Source organism: Aulostomus chinensis, chromosome 15 (genome assembly GCF_037954235.1).
Source record: "Aulostomus chinensis isolate RoL2024-O1b breed Wild chromosome 15, RoL_Achi_v1.0, whole genome shotgun sequence".
Taxonomy (NCBI): Eukaryota; Metazoa; Chordata; class Actinopteri; order Syngnathiformes; family Aulostomidae; genus Aulostomus; species Aulostomus chinensis.
This window is the reverse complement of record NC_141334.1, coordinates 25,660,579-25,682,927: the sequence shown is the minus strand read 5'-3', so window position 1 is coordinate 25,682,927 and position 22,349 is coordinate 25,660,579. Positions and strand designations below refer to the sequence as shown.

Below are 22,349 nucleotides of genomic sequence, written 5' to 3'. Positions count from 1 at the left end.
CCTACTTTGATGTGAGGGTTAGTTTCACATGTTCATCACTTGTATTTACAACCTATCTGCTCCTGGGGAGCACAGGATGATAACACTGGATGGAGGATTTTCAGTCATTTATTACCCAGGGCAACTCTCATGTCCAAAAATAATGTATATAAGCAATGTGAATGCGAAAACATGCCCCGGTCCCGTCCCAGCCCAGATCTCTGCTCAGCCTCTGGGTGTTTACCACGTCTGGCTCCGATTTTTAAATGAATATTGTCACAGACTATGTCTGTAATTTTACCTTCAGTTAGCATAAACATGATACATAGCTATCAGCATTGCATCCTTTGGGTGGTCACCTGTAACCAAGGTAACTGAAGGCAGAGCAGAATTTGTGTGGGAGACAGCCATTTTTTAAATTTGGAGAGCATTTATGAGTTAAAATAAACACATTTTTTGAATGGCTCTAGTTAATCTGTAGCACACCATCTAAAGTCAATGGCACAAATATATGTGGTGTATTCAGTCAGTTGATAGACGCTGAACAACACCTCAGCACCAAAGCTGTGTAACCATGTAAAATAATGTCACATGATGCATCTTGCATCTCGCTGCACTACGGTTGACATCATGAATTTGGCTTGTTGGAGCATGAATGTTTCAGTAGCTGCGATCCCTCTGTCCTGTCAAGATTTGAACTTCTATGGTTTTCAGTAAGCGGCCCGGTGGTGCAGTGGTCCTCACGGTGGCCCCCCAGCAACAAGGTTGTGGGTGGAGCCCCGGCTGCAGCACGGGGTCTTTCTGGGTGAGTCTCCATGTTCTCCCTGTTCCTGCTGGGTTCTCTCTGGTACTCCAGCTTCCTCCACAGTCCAAAGACATCAAGAGGGGACCAGGTTAATCCAGACTCTAAATTGACCGTAGGCCTGGCTGGGAGAGCCAATGGTTGTCTGTCTCTATGTGTTGGCCCTGCCATGGACTGGCGACCTGTCCAGGGGGAAGGCTGCTGGGATAGGCTCCACCCCCACCACCCTCAACAGGAGAAGAGAGGGAAGATGGAGGGATGGATGGATGGAGGGTTTTAAGTGTTGATCTACTAGTTATGCTACTACTGCTTACTTCTTCAATGTTTTTTTTTGTAAAGCACCTTGAATTGCCTTGTGTATGAAATGTGCTATATAAATAAATTTGACTTTGACTTTGGGTCACAGACGCCACCGTAGCCTACTAGTCATTATTCCAGTGGCTGCTCTGGCCGTCACACAACCCCTTCCAAATGACTTCTTTCATTATCACAGTCTGGTTTATTTGGTTTATAGCATTTGGAAAGTTGTAAGAGTTGCGGTTACTTGTTGGAAGCAGCCAGGTGGGCAAGAACTACCTAACTGGTGCTCCCTGGCAGCAGAACCTGCTCAGTACGTTTCTCCAAAAATCTACAAAAACTCCATCTAATGTGAAATACTGAGCGATTCAGCTGGTGGTGATGAGAATAATGAGCTTCATAAGAACAGAGATGTAAAATCAAATCCCACAGTACAAAATAGTACCTATTGAAATGTCACGGTCCCCCTTACAATTAGAATTACTGTGACCTGTCAAAAATGCAAAGAAAGTTTTACTCGAGTAAAATTACTGCATATTTTGAGTGTTTCTTCAAAACACCACTATGAGCAGTGGGTGAAGGGCAGAGCAGGACAGCGTCCAGTCTCCCTGTAGCTTCAAGTGACTCAGGTGAGGAATGCTTTTCCCCACATCTCCTGCAGGAGAGTTTTTATCTTCTGGATTACTGAAACGCAGCCAAAGGGAGGAGAACTACTGTTGCTCAGTTTCATAAAGTTTACTAATGTTGAAACTTTAAAAGCTCCAACAGCTTAAAGTAATCAAATCACTGCCAGGCCTGTTTCAACATCTTTCTCAACAAATAAAAATAGGGCTCAGTGTTTGCTGTTACCCAGCTAGAACCCTTCACTCCCAGGATGCAGGGTTCCTGCTGGTTCCTAGAGTTCTAACAGTAGAATGGGAGCCAGAGCCTTCAGCTATCAGGCTCCCCTCCTGTGGAACCGCCACCCAGTTTCAGTCCAGGACCCAGACCCCCTCTCTAGGTGATTCTAAGCAGACTGAAGACCTTCCTTGTTGATCAGGCCTATAGTCAGGACTGCTTAGGCTGGCCCTTAGACTGCTGCTACAGGCTCAGACTCCTCTTTCTTGTTTAAATTTGCCGTTATTTCCATCCAACGTCTGTTCATGTGTTTTGAGCACACTGGCTGCTGTTTTGCTGATCCCGAGTTCACCGGCTCTCACGAGGCTCCCGTTCACGTTACGTTAGTTACATTCAGATGGCGCCAACGGCCTCCCTCAGTTTTCTGGGAGTAACGTTCTGCTTTCAAACTGTGGTTGCAGCTCACACCGACAGATAAAAGTTACACTGGGCTGCGTTTGCGGATGCTGGCTTGAGATCAGTGCAGCAGAGCTGGGTGTGGACTCTGAGCTGCCAGAGAGAGGCTCGGTTAGTCCGTCTGTTTGGGACGACACGTTCAACACTGCACATATGATGTTAGCATGTCACGCTCAACGTATCCAACTGCTACGTGACGCCTCCGATTTCCCACGAACCTTCTAGAAGTCATCCTGCCAACAGTGAGCATCCACAGAGGAAATCCCTCAGTCAGGAGTTGGACATTTCTTTAGGAAGATGAGGCCAAAATAAATACCAGGAAAAGTGAGCATATCCACATGGAAAAAGGACCAGCATACAGGAGCTCTTATAAATAGTTTGCCCTCTCATGTTTCATTCACTGATAGTCTTCCACAGGTGACAGTGAAGAAGAGAACACACACTTGTAGGATTAACAGACAACTCCTGATGAAATGGCATCTCTTCTGATCGTCTAATTTTTCATGGCGTGGTTCTTCTTAGCCTCATTCTTATTTGCATATGACAGGTTTCAGTGGGCCTGCTATTAGCATACTCTTAAGGTAAAGGACCCACACAGATTATTAAGCTTCAACAATTTTATTTCCTGCCACTGCTTTTATGATTTGCTATGTTTTTAGTTTTTTCTGGAAGTAAATCTATTGTAAGTGTGTCTAACTGGTCTTTCAGAGGCTACTTAGTGATTTAAACGCAGTTCTTCACTTACAGAACATCGTTGAGCTCTTTCTTCTTTGTACCCCTGAACAACTGTCCTCTTGTGGTCCTCATGTTACTGTATTAGAGACCTGGATGGATCTGATACATGGACAGTTATCCAAAGAAAGGTGAAGTCAAGGATTGTTAGACTTGTTAGTTGTTGAAGTTGTTTCTCTCAGAACAAGAAGTCTTTGGGATGAGAGGTGAAACGTCTTCCCGATCGAAAAACAAGTCCAGTGTCTTTGTCAAACGCTGTTTGGATGATGAACTGATATTTTCAGGTCCCTGAGTGACACTGTTTCCTCATGCAGTGGACAAGAGAGTGTAAATTTCGATTAAGTTACTCGTGTGTGCTCCTGGCTAAAAGTTTTGAACAGGTATGTATCGCACCTACACAGTGCGTCATACACCATGTGCTGTGGTACCACATTTCACAAACCGTTCATGTTGTGTAAAGGTTTGTACACTTTTACACCTTTATATGTTTGTGTATCGCTGTAGATTCCAATTTGCTGCAAGAAAAGCAGAGTAACCACAGTGAAAATGTTGGTGACGTTCAAAACCTGTCGTTCCAAGTTTATTTGAAATGAAAGCAGCAGAAAGTACAGAAAGACATTTGATGGTTTGTACATTCTTGTAATAACGGAACAGCAAAAAAGTTTCGAGTGGACATTCTTACAGGGTAGTTCAGTGCATTGCTCAGCATCTGTGCCAGTATCATTGTCTGTTTGCAGGTAAGCACCACCCTGGATAAACCCCTCATGCGAGAGCCCTGCCTGGGACTCTTCTCCAGCCCCCTCCTGCTGGATTTCTGACCATTACTGCCCGCATCTGCGACTTGTGTGTTACATTCCCACCTGTTCCCGGGATGTGTTTGTCCACTCCCACCCACACTCCCAAATATTCTGACAATATATTCCCGCACGATCGTAGAGATCCATTGATTTTGTGTCTTCTCCCGTGCTGCAGGGAAAAACATATTATTTTACTGTGTAGGCTATTAATAAAGAGCTGCATGGCGTTGCTTGTTTGTTTCATTTCCTGTCTTTTGCTGCACCGGTCTGGAGTAGCGCTCATATTTCATTGATTTGATTTAGTTTTAATGAAATAAAGGCAGTTGCTATTTAATTCTCCTGCTCCTTTGTGTGTTTTTTTTTCCATCTTTACTGTATGTGATCGTGCAGTGGTTGAGGTTAAGGTGGCTTTTTCTAAGAGAGAACTGAGAATAAGAAACACCCACCGCTCCCACCTGCAGCAAAGTTCAAACTGCTGGCTCCCGTGAGATTTGTGCTGGGTCCCAATGAGACCCTCTGCCTCATACAATCCCACTCAAAAAAATGAACTATTTAAGACGTTTCACAAAAACTCGATGAAATCAATTTTAAGCTGATCTGTACATCGACAAATGCCAAACAACAGATATTAAAATCAAAGGTGCTCAATCTCTTGCATGTAATGGTTTATTCTACACTGTAAATAATGACCAGGATTTCACAAGTCAACTGTGAAATATCACACTAAATTGCATTATTATCACTTTACAGGATTTCACTTTAATGTTCACAGTATGACACTGTAATTTAGAAGTTTACTGTAAAAACAGTGCCATCACAGTAAACTACTGTATTATTTGTTGTTTTAATTTTTACTGGGATTTCACAGCATTTTATTGTGTTATTTCACTGCAAAATACTGTATTAAGACTCTCCACGCAAAAACACAGCAAATTACATGAACCGCACTGAATTGTGGGAACCTGCGGCGGATCTTTTCAAATAGTAACAGTTTGTGCGTGGACTTGATGCCACCCGGCCGGAGAACAAGAGAAGGTAATTTAGCCTCGTTTTCTACCTTTGCGTTCACTATATTGAACTTTTAAACGAGTGTGATGTTCGTCGTATTAATTACTCTTTATTCTCTGACGTTTTTATTTCCACACAGTCAAACCGAGGGACACCCACCTCCCCGAAGGCTGCGAGGAGCCACCACATGGAGGATTAACACGGTTAGTTGGTTTTATCAACTGTTTGTGTGAGCTAAAGGGACGTTTTATTTCACGGTAGAGTGAATCTTTGCTCCACATTTTGATTTGAGGCTGTGGCTGGGGTTACGTTAGCAAGTTAGATAGTTGGTTTGATGCGGTGAGAAACACCTGCGCAGCTGACGTTTCTCTCTCATCTTGCATGTGAAATTCTCAGTAGAGCAGCACGTAGGCTAATAGAACGTTAGTGCTTTATTTTTTAATTTTTTCCAAGCATTTCTTGATCCATCAACGGCTTGTTACCAGGGTGTTTGTCTTTGAGGCCTAAACAACTTTTTTTTTTTTTTTTTACAGCCATCACGTTTCAGCTCCTTCATACTTTATGCTATTAAAACCGTTCGACTATCAAAACGCTCTTTTAGGACATTGCCGCTTTTACTTATTATAGTTTTTACACTGTAAAACTTTTTTAACCAATTTTTACAATGGAAGTCTATGGGAGAAATCTTCAAACCTGCTTCTACTACTTCTGCTACTACTTCTACTGCTTTTATTACTACTATTGCTACTATTACTATTACTACTCCTACTATTATATTACTACTGTTACTATTACTACTACTACTTTTACTATTATTACTTTTCCTACTATTACTATTACTTCTTCTTCTGTTACCATGACTTTTACTACTATTACTATTAAATTTACTACTACTACTACCATTGCTATTACAACTATTATGATTACTTCTATTACTGCTATTACTCTTAGGCATTTTATGTGAGATTTATGCATTTTCAGCAGCGTTTTTCTTTTCAGCAATGAACATTCCCACTGCATTTTCACTAGGAAATGCAATTTTTCTATTTAACATAAAAGATCACCTGATATTAATTCTTTATTTTTGATCTACAGATGCTTCCTGGGTATCAATCCAGAAACTGGCTCAAAGACAAAGAGGAAACGTGGAGGGATCAACACACATGTAAGCACTCTAATGCGCAAACTGGTAGATTTCGAGTGGCAGGCAATGTAGAAGGTAGAATGTTGTTGTTTTTTTTCTTTTTTAACAACTTGTGAGTGTTCCTTTTTTGACCTGTGGATTCCATTTTGGCAAAATGGCCCATTGACATAATCCCTACAGTCACAGTCGTAGGTTTGTTACCTTTAATTGTCGGTACAAGCTATTTTTAGATCAGTGGAGCAGAGCTGTGGGAACATCTCCGTCTCGTAAGGTTCCATTATTATCTCATAGCTTGTTGTTGGATTGTGTATTTAATGAGTTTGATGAGGGAAACCAAGAAATCCCATTAGCCCCCGTAGCGTAGCTCTGAGTAGCTCACGTCTCTGCTCTGCTTATCTAAAAATAGCTTGTACCAACAATTAAAGGTAACGGACCTACGACTATGACTATAGGGGTTATGGCAATGGGCCAGTTTGCCAAAACTGCCAAAACCCATGTTGAACTCTCCCTTTAAAATATGCCTGAATTGTAGTGGTTGTACTGTTGCACAGTTTTGCTGTTGCACATTTTAAATTGTTAATTTTTAAAGCTGTTTGTAAAGGGTGTCCCTTCTGTCATGACCCTTTGATTACATTTGCAGCCATTTTGATTTTATGTAAGAGCCAAAAAAACCTATATTTCCTGTGAGTGGTTTTACTGTTTACATTTTTAGTGTTGCACATTTTTGCTGTTGCACATTTTATACTTATGCTTACGATTTGTTTTGAATATGTTGGCAGCATGTTTGCCCAGGAAACTGCCTATGAATGTTCCTGTTAAATGTAATATTGCACTTATCGTAAGCTTGATTAAAAAGTGAAAACAAATCATGATTTTGTTCTGTTTTCTTTTTTGAGCATAAAGTGAGAGGGTGCAGTAAAATTACAATTAACAAATGGATTTTACAATCTATTACTTTGTTTATTGAATTGTAAATTTACAGTAAATTATTGGTTAATAATTGCATTACTTTTACAGTAATTCAATGTAAATATTTTCACAGCAATTTACTGTATTTATTTCACATTACTTTACAGTACAGCTAATTACTGCTATATCACGGTAAATCCTTGGGCATGGCAACCATGAATTTACGGTTAAGTGTTGTTTTATTGTAAATTACTGTGGAATAATGACAGCAAAGTACTGAGAATTAATTACGGTAAATTGTCGTGAAAATATTTACAGCGGCTTGCTGTGAAAGTAATGCAATTATTAGGCAATAATTTACTGTAAATTTACAATTCAATAAACAAAGTAATATATTGTAAAATCCAGTTGTTAATTGTAATTTTACTGCACCCTCTCACTTTATGCTCAAAAAAGAAAACAGAACAAAATCATGATTTGTTTTCAAATCATTATTAGCCAATAATTAACTGTTATTTTACAGTGAAATTTCTTACAGTGTAGGGCTGAACGATTTAAACAAATCAAATTATGATTATGTTTTCAGTTACACTATGACTTGCCATGTCAGAGGGAACTATCACTTTGAATCATGGTTCTCATTTCCACTGACAAACATTGAAATGATTCTGGTGTGGTTTTTGCTGGATCTGTCACATTTGTGTCTTGAAGTCTGCTGAACGTGCGTGTGGGCCAGCACATCTCTGCAGCAAGACGTTTCATTTAAAATCATTTTTGACACATTTTGATGTGTAGAAATTTTGTGCCTCCTGTGATTTTGAAATTGCAGAAGAACGTAATACTATTATGATTAAAAAAAAAAAGATTAATATATCAGCCAGAGTCATCCATCCATCGTCATCTTCCGCTTATTCCTCACTAGTAAGGGTCACGGGGGGTGGAGCCTATCCCAGCGTCAACGGGCGAGAGGCGGGGTTCACCCTGGACAGGTCGCCAGTCCATCGCAGGGCCAACATACAGAGACAGACAACCATTCACACTCACATTCATACCTACGGTCAATTTAGAGTATCAATCAGCCTCGTCCCCAAATTGATGTCTTTGGACTGTGGGAGGAAGCTGGAGTACCAGAGAGAACCCAGCAGGAACAGGGAGAACATGCAGACTCCACACAGAAAGATCCCGTGCCCAAGCCGGGACTCGAACCCGGAACCTTCTTGCTGTGAGGCCACAGTGAGGACCACTGCACCACCATGCAGCATCAGCCTGATTACATTGTTTAATTACGAGATCTATTAGTGATGTTGGCCACGAGTTCTACACAAAGGAAAGAAGACCTTTTCTGATGCCCTTAGCTTCTGGCCTCTGGGATGGCAATGCGAGATCTGCAAGTCTTTGTCTGCTCCAAAGGGAATCAAAAATGACAACGATTCCATTGTAACGGAAACCCAAAAACAAGCGTACCATGCCGTCCTGTACCGCACCGTACTGCGTAGAGGAAACGTGGTGAGAGCGATTGGCTGACAGGTGAGCAGCCTGTGTAAGCAGAGGTAGACCAGGGTATTCATCTGTACAGTGCCAGGAGGAAATGACGTAGGGATGGACTGATTTCATTTACAAATATTTGCAGCGGTCACTGTGTTCAGCCCATTACCGTGTGATTGAAATGTTTTCTTTTGTGAACTGGTTGAATCATTTTAATTACCTGGTATGAAATATGCTTTTATGTATTCTTTGAAGTATTACCCCAGTTTTTTCTGAAATACTGTCATAAACAGAGTGCATCACAAGCAACGGAGATGACAAACTCCAGATTTTCTTGTTCAAACAGTTGGAAGAAATTTGTGAAATAGGACGGTGTGATATGCATAATGTTCTTGCTATGGCAGGATGCTGATGATGCCATGGGAAGCCCTTTGAGACAAACTTTGTGAAAACAGGCTCTACAAATAAAATTGCCTTGCCTTGCTGATGAGGGCAGTGTGTCACATGACCTTGCTCTTCGCAGCCTGAGGATCTACAACAGCAAAGCTCATACGTCAGAGGATCCAGATGACATCGGTATTGTGGCTTTGCGTGTGCTCGGGTTGAGGTTCATCCCTGTCTGTCACATGACCCTTGAGTAGCTGTGACATTTTGTGGACGGTCCATGCAGGCTTCACTGCTGAAGGCTGACGATCTGCAGGCTACAAAACTTTTAGGTTGTAATATCGTTTTCACTTCATACGATCTGTTTTTGTTGAGTTCTGTCTTTCAACTCCTTGTTAGAAAAGGAAAAGAAGTGTCGCCGAGTCAAAGGCCCCTTTACAGCGAAGTGATGTAGCATCAAAACAACAAAAGAAAATAGACGTGTTGGGGCCAATGATCCTTTTTAAGATCCACAAACCCACTGATGAGGTCAGGCACATTTGTTATTCAAACAACACCGACTTGCTGGAGGACAGACAGTATGAGTGGCCCGCCGGCACCAGGCTGCGCTGGGCTGTGCTGCTTTGTGCTGGTGGAGGACACAGTTCCTGAGCTAAATTCGGGAACAAAATTCACCTGTTATCCAAATAATATTGATAACATGAAGTTACAACAGACTGTCACCTTCATCGAGGTCAAAAAGTCACCAATCTATGGCCACTACCAGCTTCCAACTTCAAATAAATCTCTGAGCAGTCTGGTCAGAGTGAATCTGGAAAACTTTTATTGCTCCTAGGTCAAATTCAATCATGTGCATGTTCATTCTGGCGGCCTTAATGCACCACGGTGTTGGCTCGCCGCCTGAGCTGACAAACTTTGCAGTCAGGTCGTGCCGTCTGTGGGAGATACTGAGGATCACTTCTGATCCGCCACAAGCCCCTAAAGCCATCTATCTATCAAAGGTGAGGGGAGCTGGGTCAAGGCTATGTGAGAGCCCCAGCCTTGCCTCAAATCATCAATCTTTGTGTACACACACACACACACACACACACACGTTCAAGATCTATATTTATTTAATTCACTCTTTTAAACACCCCGGAGTGCTTGCACAAGCTGGGCACACACTGAATGGCCGCGGGCTGCAGGATACTTGCTCTGCAGCTGGGAGATACTGGAACTGAAGTTTGGGTCCTGGGAAATGTTCTGCTACTCTCTCTGAGTCACACTGACAACACCACAGTGTAACTCGATGTTTTTACATTCTTGTCCAGGCCTCCGTGGAATACTAGAGATGAAACTGATACAAAAACTGTCAATAATGAAATGGCAGGTGGAACACAGCTCCACTCTCAACAGAGAGAATAAAACAGGCATAAAAGAGTGAATCACTGTGGCCTTTAATCTTGTGGATGAGGAAAATCAAAGAATGGCTTTTAAGCTGCTCTATTTAGTGTGGGATGAAAATGTAAACGGCTGAATTGCAAATTTGTTGGCGCCTGTAAAAAAATGAAATAAAATAAAAAAAAGATCATCACCGTGAATCTTACTTCCTCACATGTGAACAGATAAATAAGCATCGCTGCGGGATGAGCATCGACTGCTGCTGCTGGTCCGTTGACAAAGGTCTCATTTTATTAGTCTTTCCATTCACAACAGTTTGGTGTTGTCTAAAAAGTGTGGCCCTGAGGAAGTGTAGCCACACACACACAAGAATACACACTTCCTAGTTTTCTCTCAGTGAGCAGACGCGCTGCAGAGATCAGTGTTTGATGTGTCTACAAAAGATTAGGTGTAAAACCTTCACTTTATTGGAAAAAGAAGGATGGAAAAAGATGTGAGAGAGACGCAAAATAACACCATGTGAACTTCCGATGTCACGGGTGCTCCGCTGCACCCTTGGGTGATAGATCACCCTCTGTAATTGCAGCTTGTCATCCAAATGTATCCGCTGTTATAAACCGAGCCAGTGCATCACCGGCTGACGGATCCTGTGTCTCCTCCCTCAGCAGAACTAAGTGACAAAGGATTGAAGGATAAAGTCATTTCTCATAATTATTTTTGTATTTATTGGTACAGCCCGACCAGACAAGAGGCAGCTGAGATGACACCAACTGAGGAGAATCCCTTCAGATTGAGCTGATTTCATTGGATGGATATTTCTGTCACGTTGAACCTTCTTCTGGCTTCAGTGGTCGTTTTTGTGGTTGTAGAGGAGAATGAACGCTGGTAGAGGGGTTTTCTCTTCTTCTTGAGCAAACAGTTTTTTTCCTAGCAGGCATGGTAAACCATCATAAACCATCTGTTAACATGTGTTTTTGTTTGTTTTGTTGCTTTTACTCTATTGTGGCTGAAAGTGAATAATTTATTATTGCTCACTCCCCAGCACAGTGTGTTGTGCTCATGTTTCTTCTGTCTGGAGGGAAAACAACTGTGTTTCAGAGACTGATAGTGCACCTCATATTTGTCAGTAACATACATACATCATAATTTAAACGCAGTATTAGACATAATAGGCAGTTCTTCTCCTCTCTTTTGATATATTTAACTTTTCTTTTTTTCTTTCTTGTAATTGAGCTGTGGTAACACACAAATTTCCCCGTTGTGGGATCAATAAAGTTCTATTTCCATGTATCTATCTAGGAATATGCTGAGGCTCCTCCTCAGGTCTTCAGTGTTGAGCAGTTAATATTGCGGATGTCGACATCAAGCTCGACGCTGTTGTGTGTTGAGGAGGCAGCTTCGAGGAGACGGATGCTAGGCAGCATGACGAACGGGTGAGCAAAGCTTGTTCACTGCTCTGCATGGATGAGACTCACTAGCAATGGTAATGTAGAGAAGGACCCTAAATCCACTGCTGTGCATCATGGGTAACCCCCCTCACCCCTCACTGGTACTCTGGTTAACCAGCAAAGCACACTCAGTGGCAGGCTGTGTCTCTGTCTGTCAGAGTCCCTCCCTCCTTTCTTCTCTGGGCCATCAGGCTTTATGACGCCTCCCCATTATGCAGGGGTCCTTCAGGACTGTGGCACCTGAGAAGGACCCTGACATGCAGCTTCCTTTACATGAAACTACACACCACAGCAGTGGCTGGTCCACTTTCTAACAGCACATTTAACTCCTGTGCAATCCCACACGCTGTATTCAGAGCCAACAGGTCCCCCTCTGGTGTGAGCTACCATTGTTTTAAGTACAGAGAGAAACTCAATAGTCTTCATCCACGAGCATTTTGCCAGTACAATTGCAGCCTGCCAGTCACAAAGGTGCACAGGTGTGGCTGCTAATAACAGTGACATGGATATGAGACCTGGTGCACAGGAGCAAACCAGCCTTTGGTGAGTGTACACATGCCAATGTGCTTATGGCAATGACACTGCTGCCTTCTTAATCAGGCCAAACAGAGGTATGGAGAATGTATGTATTATGCATGTAAATACGGTACGGTACAAGGGTGTGTGTGTGTGTGTGTGTGCGTGTGCACATCTTGTAATCCGGCCCAAATACATCATCACATGTGTATACCACCAATCACACGCTAATCTTGTGTAGGTCCCCGTTTTGCCCTGAAGCAGCCCGACCCATGGAGGCCTGGACCTGCACCACCAGGCCTCTGACGGGTGGGCTGTGGTATCTGGCACCAAGACATGAGCAGCAAGCAGATCCTGTGGGTTCTGAGGTGGAGCCTCCATGGACTTGTTAGCCCAGCACAGCCCACTGATGCTCCGTCTGATCTGGGATATTGGAGGAGAGGTCAACACCTTGAACTCGTCATTGTGTTCCTCAAACATTCCTGAACCATGTGCAGTGGGACAGGGAATGTTATTCTGCTGAAGGAGTCCACCGCCATTATGGAATACCAAGGGGGGTGCTTGGTCCAGAGCAATGTTTAGGTTGGGGGTTCCCTGCCAAAGAGACTCCGCATGAATGGCAGGACTCAAGATTCCCCAGCAGAACATCGACCAGACCATCAGGCTGCCTCTGCTGGCTCACCTTCTCCTCGTGCATCCTAGTGCCTTCGCTTCCCAGGTAGCCACGCCGACACACCTGGACTTCCACGTGAGGTCAATTTCATTTTCATTTGCCACCCATCTTATTTGCTATGGGTGTCTCTACAACTATGTGTTGGACTGGTGTAATCATCATGAACAGGAGGACGCAGGTCCATTCACCGGTTGAAGTTCACTGCTATCAAGGGTTTAGTCAGATGATGGAAGACAAAACTGATGGCTAAAAGCTCAACTCTGCTCCAAAGTACCACGCTAACACGGTCGTACAGTGGCTCAGTATGGAAGATGACATGTTCAGTATGACTGAAACTTCTGCCAATAGCAGATATCAGTGTGTATCACGCACAGGGTGATGTCACAGAATGCTGCTGGTTGCTGGTTGCTTGTTATTCAAGCTGGTGTAGTGATGAGAACATTGGTCGCGTGAGCCCAGGCCGGCCCTGGCTAGGTTTGGGAGTGCGAATTCATCGTAGGCTGCATGAAACAAATGGGAATGAGTCAAAAGCAGAATTTACAGTGTAGGAGTGTTGTGTTCAACAATAAATGTATTAATTTGCTCCATAAACATGTATTTCCACTCAGTTATAAGTGACTGCACCTTTGAAGGTCTGAGGGAAAAAATAGCAATGAAGTTAACATCAGAAGCAGGAAGTAAAGGCAGTGCAGAAACCAGCTGTCAGATCCTGAGAGGTGAAATGGAGTGAATGTGTGTGTCTGTGTTCTCTTGTATCTCCATCTTTGCACTCTACCAGTTCCGGAGGGATGTAGCTGGATTTTCAGCTGCTAAATGCTCCACTCTGTTCACAACGTTACTGTCAGTGTTTCAAGCTTTTCCAGTGAAGCAGCTGCCTGCTGTGGCAGGAAACGGAGAGTCAAGTCAGAGCTGGAAAACTAAAAAACTGAAGTGAAACTGGTAGTACAGCTTAATGCAGACAAGAGGAGCTGCAGAGGTGCTCACGGTAAGCGATCCCTGTCACATTACCCTCAATCATTTATTCATCAAAGAACCATAAAACACTGAGCACCACTGCTTGATGAAATTTAATATGACGGCTGTACATTTAGTGTATTCTGACATCACATGGTTCCTCAGGTTTAAGGCTGCAACAAATGCTGTAGATGTAGAGATGAAAGCGTTTTTAAGCAACACACTAGTCTGTGTGTGTGTGTGTGTGTGTGTTTGTGTGTGTGTGTGTGTGTGTGTGTGTGTGTGTGTGTGTGTGTGTTTGTGTGTGCTACTAGCAGGTTGGCAACTTAAATAAGAGCCGCTGCCAACACTGTACCGATGCGGTACACGTGGGTAAACGTAGGGGTAAGCGTGAATGTGTGTGAGTGTGTGGAGCTGTATAACAGCAACACTTTTCCTTTTACACTCCCCAGCAGCAACTTTGGTTTGACACTCACATCGTCAGCTATTATTGGAGCTTCATTCATTTCTGACAGTGATATATATGTGTATTGGAATAAATAAATCGACACGCGGGTTTAAAATATCAAATACAGAGACAAAAAACTGGATATGTCTCTCCTGGATAGTGGGAAGTGTTGTTATAGTTAGTAAAATACAAGCTACAGAGCTTGATACTACATATATTTTTGTCCTTCCACTGTACATAAGGAGATTAAGGTAAACCAAAAGAGATTTTCTCTCCAGGCCTAAAATACACCGGAATGCAGGTATTTTTGAGGAAAATTACCATGACCTCTCCAGAATTTGATGGCTTTATCTAACTTTCAGAACTAGAAACTATGATCTAATGCCAGGTTAATTCAATTTTCCAGGTTTTTCATGACTATGAGGCCAATTGAAAGACTGCAACACCCCCACCCACTACGACCTTAAATGAGCTCTCTGGCTGTGGCAGCTGAATTAGATCGGACTGCGGTACGTATGTGTTCCTACTGAAGCGGCCGGCGACTGAGCTCGTGCTTCTCTGAATGGTACCTGAAGCCCTCTTGGACAGCTGTAGGGGAGCCTCCGAGGAGACCTGCTCCGTGGCTCATCTTTCCCTTGGAGGGTGAAGCTTGGAAGCAGGACACATGCTAGGGGACTCAAACTACCGTAGGACAAAGTAGGTTGCACTCATTGTCTCTTCAGGGTCACAGACGTCTGTGTGTGGAACTACAGTACTTCCTGCTGGAAGCTCAAGACAGAAGATGCACAGTCTGTTCAAAGTACTAAAAGCCTTATTCATGGTTTGAAAAGAAAACCACACTCCAGCCTGGTATTGTTTCACTTATCCTCATCGATGGCGTGGTTCACAGAAGCAGTCCTGCAGACGCCTGGACTGATCCAGTCCCTGCTGAAGGGTTGAAACTTGTCCCTGTTGTCTCAGCAGACCTTCACCTCTCCAGTCAGGGTGCAAACGGGCTGACGATCACAAACTATCATCCACGCCGTGAAACTGGCTCAGCTACACCTCCCTGGGTGACGCTTGTGTTTGTATCTGGTTGTGTGAGCTGATGCAGACTTGCTTCAGATCTCTACTATTTTTGGAGCTTTTTAAGGGGACAAAATGCTTTGTTGTGACATCCATTTTTTAAGAAAGCAAAAGTGATAAAAACCTACGAGGAAAAAGAAGAAGAAGACCAGGCGCGTACAGATGGTTTTGAGTCTGACAGCTGGACATTGACAGAATGCCATAGAATGTCAGCAGAAGAAAAGACGCTGCTGTTGCAGTTAAGTATATTTGTAGCTGATCATGCACGTATTAGCACACAGGTCTCTGATTGGTTGACAGTAAGTTTTGCTGCTGCTCTCATGCTCAGCATAGATAGATAATTCAGACCTCAAAACGGTGCCTGAGCTTGGCAGAAAAATTCAATTCTGAAGGTTTGTGGAGATTAGAAGGTTATGGTATTGTTATCCCCTCATAGCCTAGTTTTTGCTCACATAATATTTCTACTCAGTACAGGCACATTACTTACAACAATAGTAAGTCCTGCAAGTAACAGCACAGTCATAGATACATGTTTAACTTAAACCATATCAAAGTTTAAAAAAGTATATATATATATATATATATATATATATATATATATATATATATATATATATATATAATAATTTAAATCCTGGAAATCAAAAAAAGGAAATCATTGAAGACAAATATTTTTTCCAAGTGCCAGTGAGCAGTGAGTGCCACTCATATTGGGAAAGCGCAGCCACATTGAACTACACTCCATAAAGTAGGCACTTTGCTGAGCAGGCATTTTGATGATACAACACAAAGTAAAGATGATTATTTGATGGCTTCAAGATTCATCCCTTTGGTATTTTTGGCTTTGATGAATACGGTGCAGTTTTGGTGAGTTTTTCTTTCTTTTGTTCTTTCTTTCTCTCAAACGTGCAGGTTCAAAGACAGGGCTGCGTAGCTGAAGCACAGAGAAGCTATATTTTATGTCCTAGTTTAATAGTTTGACTAATATTGCAATATCTCTGAACGTAGCATCCCTGGCCTCAGTAATTATGTCATGGTTAGGACTCCTGCATGAAGTCATACTGCTGTATCCTGCATGCATGCTTGTATCCTGCTGCTGTCTGTCTCCACATCTCACTACTGCAGGCCAGCAAGTTTCCTCCCGTCGAAAGGCAACACACCAGGGGACGTGTATTACATCCCCAGCTTAGTGTGCAGACACGGCTGCGGTCCAGAAGGCAGACGCAGGTGAAACATCAAATTTACACTCACTCAATTAACAGACAGATTGTTGACAGCTCGACTCCTCCAACCAGCGTGGGCATGGAAAACAACAACAGGAGCTCCAAGTGTGGCTGATAATCCAGGGCTCCACTGATAATCAGTAATACACGAATAAATAAATGAGCAAAGAAAAAGAGATGTGGAATCACGACGATTGTCTGCAAACTGTATTCCATGAAGTCAAGGCTGTGTCATCATGTGGTAACGGATCAGGGTTGAAAGCACACATCATCAGCGGGTCATTTCAACTCCAGAAGGAGAGCAGACACCCTCAGAATAGCAGACAACATCAGGACACTGTGATGTTGAACTTCAAAATAAAAGTCCACTTCAGTTGGGATTCTCAACTGGTGGGTTGGGACCCAAACCTTGGTCGCAGTTTTTCAATTTGAGTGATCGACATGAAAAATAGGCGAGTCCTGAGTCTGGGCCAATAGAGGACTAATATCTCCTCATACTCTTTTTGATGAATTATGACTGCTGAATTTTCATAGCAGCCTGAAATTCCTTGAAGCGCTCCATATCTGTTTCTACTCAGGAGCTCCTTTGGTAGGAATATAAGCGTCAGGGCCTGTAATCTCCTGAACCCAGCAGTGCCTGCACATCAAGTTGGGAGGTCTTCTATTGTTCTCAGCTGCAAGGCTCTGTTACTGATAAATGCTGCATGGATGACACAGGAGCTCCTGGGACTCAAATCACAGAATGACAACAAGAATCCAATCACTACAACTGGCACGCAAACAATTGCCTTGGTCTTACGACGCTCTCTGACTGGTAGCGGGGATCTGCCTTGAAAAAGTCCAGCAACACCAGAGAGGATGAGTCTTGTCTCTTTAACATAGCCGGCAAAATAATGGATGCAGCAGCATGTCATATTTCACAAACAGCAGCCAATCAGTGTCCCCTCTTGCTTCTTATCTTCTTACACACAGGTCAGTCACACTTGTGTCATATCAACAATTCTATTCCCACGTCTCTGCTTCCACACAAAGAGCAGAGCAGATGAGAGCACAGGCTCGGCTCTTAAATGTAATTCGTTATGAATGTAAACATACTGGCTGCTTAAGTGGAGTAAGGACACAATGGAGCACAAAGATATCTACTAACGTTCTCATCTTGTGAAAGAAAAGCGGAACCAATGCCACTGAGCGAACAGTGAACAATACCGCAACCTGGTTTGGCCACACTTTGCTGTGATATGCTGTTTTCATGGCGGACCAAGCAGCACGCGGGCCTGCGTTCTCTACATTAATCCTGTCATTCACAGAGCATCTCTAACATTTACATCCATCTAATTACTCAAATTAATTAGTCCAATTACAACAGGGCCAGTTTATTTTCCCGCAAACAATTAGGTTGTAATGAAGATCTGGAAGCAGGTAATGATGGTTAATAAGTGAAGCGAAAAATCCTCCAGGGGTCAAACAAAGTCAAAGATGATGTGATGGATGCAGAGGGGAGAGGGGGAGGGGGGAAGGCAGATGAAGGGAAGAAGACACACAGGAAGGGATGAAGACTCAAGACTGGAGCCGATAACTACTAACCTGAGGACGAGATGAGTTTCCAGCTGATGGTCGGCTCTGGTTTACCGTTAGCTTGGCACATCAGGGTGACGTTGGAGCCTTCGTTTACCATAATATCTCTCGACAGGTTGATTATTTTTGGTGGCACTGTGAAAGGAAATGGAAACAGTGTTAATCTAGCACGCCACAGATTTGAAGAATGGCTGCCACTGAGAAAAGCTGTACGGCCAAATCTTCTAAAAACAGCTTTTTTTGATTTTCCATTGTCGGAAACCTTGATTCAGAGGCAAAAGTCACTTTTTTCCTTTCACTTCTGTTCAGAACTGAAGCCGAGATGAATCATCAATGTGTTACACAGCTACTATAAGAATGACATTCATTTTATGATCATTTTTACACAATAAATGAGCTTAAATGGTGGCCTTCAAAATGATACCATTAATTGCTAACACTTTGCTCAAAGTGGAAAATCAGACGTTCAATTTGACGTTTTTGTTTCGGCCTCCATCCCAGCACAACACAGATCAGCTTTATCTGGATAGCAATTGAAAAGCAGAGTTAACAAGAGGACATACAATAAAAGCAGGCAATGCTGACGAAAAGATCTGATACTTCGGAGGAAGTCAAAACTTTGTTCATTTAACCTGCAAAGAAACTGCAGCAGAAGTAGAAGCGAAGTAACACCTCGGCAAACACGTCTACACTGCAATAATTAATCAGGGTTAATTCATATTTACGAAATAAACAAGATAAATCTATACATAATTTGAAAGGTCTGTGCAGTTTGGAATCACACTGAGCTGAATTCACCAAATTTGAATAATTTATTGATTGAATTTTTCTAATTTTTATTTATTCTTTTAATAAAATCAGCTGAGAACCACTGAGTAGAACTTAATTATGTTTATCAGGAAAGTCAAAAAGGCAGAAAATTGATAAATTTGACTCACTGGGAGGTCGGGGCATTTTGCACCACATGGACATCAAGTCTGCCACACATTTCACAGACTACCGTTTGCTTAAAGGTAAGCCCAGTTTAATTTTTATGAGTTAAAGTGTCTGTAGCAGTTAAACGCTGTTTGGTGTGACTGCAAATTACCAAACATGCCAAATTTACTGCTCTGTAAGTCCAAATTTTGGAAGCCAGAGTACCAGAGAGAACCCACACAGACGCAGGGAGAACATGCAGACTCACCCAGAAAGACCCCGTGATCTGCAAGTCTTTGTCTCCTACAAAGGGGAATCAACAAAAAGCTTGCGGACGACAACACGCAGCATTTGGTCGTGGGTAAACCCAGCCGTGTCTATATGACAGTTACCCTTGCACATTTAAGACACAGCGTGCCCTTCGCACACATCAGTCCAGGTACCATACAGCTGAAGAAAGTCTACAGCCAGGAATCTTCTCTGCTTTGAAGGGATTAGTTTGCGGTGCTACTTGTTCTACAGAGAAGGACTACTTTCAGCATATAGGAAATCATCCGAAGAGCCGTGAAACTGTCTTTTGTATATTTGAAGGAAGCAGTTTACGTACATTTCTGAAACACAAAAATAGGCGACACAAACCCTTTACTTTGAGTGATTTCAAAGAAGGCCTGTATGAGAGTCCCTACAATCAGACTGCGGACCATTCTGATTTATTAGAGGCCAGTGATGATCAGTGCACAAGTTTACATTGTGATAAGGAAAGTGCATCATACTGACTACTAAAAAAAAAAAGAAGCTTACTTCTGCTGAAGCTCAAAAAGCATCTAAAATGCCTCCATGAAGTGCACTGATGCCTTGGTTGAAGACCTTGAGGAGTTCAGCAGTTACAAATTCTACGAAGCCCCTTGTGACATCAAGTGGAGCCCCAAATCTGAACGGCTGTTAATCACATGAGTACAGCGCGAGTAGCCCACGTTCGACTGACTGAGTTGTGACTTCAGGTCCTGTGTTAAGTCGGCGTATCAGAGACCCAAATAAAACAAGTGTTTCCTTCATAGTACGACCCATTTAACTGCTGTGGAGGTCAACCCAGCTGGTGAACAACCAACAAACATGGAGGTTGTGCATGATGTAAACATGATGATCTGAAGGAGCTCGCTTCAGTGCCACAGGAACAGAATGTGTGTTTGTGCGATTGGAGGCTTTCAAGCTGCTGTCATGACTTGTCTTTCAGATCCAGGATCCAGAGTTCCACAGAATCACAACGACGTATCTTGAATGGAAGGTCATGTCCACGCTGGATGAATATACTCCTCGGCTTCTGAACCTCTTCCACTCCAAGGGCCAACGCATGGGGTTGAGGTTGCAGGCGATCCTCCTCAAGGTGGCCTTCATTGAGTCTTATGTATCTAATATTTTAATCTGGGCATTTTGTGATCAAACTGCCAGACTCTCATTGCTTAAATTTACAGGAGGTAACGTGAGCCTGTGATTCTCTTTATAAATGGAGTGCAAAATAACTGCCTACGAATTTGTGTCATGTGTTTCTTTATTCTGGTCCGGCACAGGAAGGATCCTTGATGAGGCTTGAGAGCAGGAACGTTTATTTTTGTCATTTCAGACTCCGAGCAGTCCTAACACCAACATGACCAGAGATGCTGGAATTCCATGTTTGATGATGCACCTTGGGGAAGCAACAGATCGACTCTGGAAGAGTAGGGGGGAGGTTGAAGTGCATGTTCAAATATAAAGGAGGTGCTCTCTCTCATGTCTTCTTCCCGCTACGTCAAATCCCCTAACAGTCACAACTGTATTTCTCCCAGAGTCTTGGCGAGCCGCATCATTGTCCTCCGTTCAGTGGGTTTAAAAGCTTTCGTTTTCATGGAGCAATTTTTAAAGAGGGAGGATGCATCTTTTCTTTATCTTAACTTAGCTTCATCAAATGGGTCGAGAGTCATCGCGAGGGTTCTACAACACTTTATGGGTCCATGCTGTCTGGGGGCAGTGCAACTTGGTGCAGCGCCACACACGCCCCCAGCTAAGCACCGGCTAGCTCGAGAGTAAGAACAACGTAGCGATGGATTTGTTACGCAAACATTCATCGTGGGGCAGCCAGCAAAAAAGAAGCAAATACCGTGGAAACCGATGTTGGAAGAACAGAGAAAGAGGAAACGGCAGAGTGACCGTCCAAGATGCCAGACGCCAGTGAACATTGGACTGCGAGATGAAGACTGAATGATGGAATCAGCTCCTGTAGAAAAGGGAGTCTCGCTAACTGCTTGAGTGTCAGCGAAGTTCGTCAACATTCAGGTCGTATCAGTCGGGTCGGGGTTTCTGCTTGTGTATCCTTTCTTGCAGCACTTTCTTACAAGTGTTTGTATGTTGGATTTGCCTGCGTCATTACAACACAATGTTGTTAAATGCTTCCACGCCATTGGATGGCACCACCCGTTCAAGAGTGGCCGGGTACGTGGCTTTGCGTGTGCTCGGGTTGAGGTTCATCCCTGTCTGTCACATGACCCTTGAGTAGCTGTACATTTTGTGGACGGTCCATGCAGGCTTCACTGCTGAAGGCTGACGATCTGCAGGCTACAAAACTTTTAGGTTGTAATATCGTTTTCACTTCATACGATCTGTTTTTGTTGAGTTCTGTCTTTCAACTCCTTGTTAGAAAAGGAAAAGAAGTGTCGCCGAGTCAAAGGCCCCTTTACAGCGAAGTGATGTAGCATCAAAACAACAAAAGAAAATAGACGTGTTGGGGCCTCATGGGTCTCCCCCGTCTCCCACATTGTGCCGTGCAGCTGTGGTGTTTCCCCAGTGAAGCTCTCCGTTCATCCCTGCTCTGCTCTGCATGCCCCTTCAACTTTAAGTGTACCTTTATGTGACTGAGTTGTTGGAGCTGAACTGAGTCCCGGTTCACTGTTGTTCATGTGATGGTTCTAGAAAATCATTTGAACCCTTCATAACGTGTTGGACTTGATCCTGTTACATTTTGCCCCTGCTCTGTTTTATTGTTGTCTTTTGGCACTTTGTTGAGTGCTGGATGAACTTGTTTTCAAAAAGTTGCACTAATAAAAGTTTATCAGCCATTTATGGATTGTAGTCTGTAGATTTTTAGATGTCACCGTTCACTAAAGTTTGGTCAGGTTATTGGATGAACTAGACAGAAAAATTATGGCAACAAAGTGACATTCAGTATGATTGAATAGATTTAAGGTCCTGTGATACAAATTAAAACTTAACAATTACTTTAGTTACAGATATATAAAAACAACAGTGTAAATGTGTTGAATTAAACAATGATGTGCTAGAATATGAGTTG

The 22,349-nt window shown here is 43.0% G+C and overlaps 1 protein-coding gene across 3 annotated transcripts in view; it reads right to left on the bottom strand.

Annotated features, from left to right (window-relative positions):
- Window positions 1-22,349, bottom strand: part of ntm (neurotrimin) — a 485,612-nt gene that overhangs the window by 17,473 nt on the left and 445,790 nt on the right. For all 3 annotated transcript variants that reach the window (XM_086225657.1, XM_086225655.1, XM_086225658.1), the window contains one exon: window positions 18,122-18,247. In XM_086225657.1, the coding sequence (XP_086081783.1) occupies window positions 18,122-18,247 (126 nt within the window). The remainder of the gene's footprint in view (window positions 1-18,121; window positions 18,248-22,349) is intronic.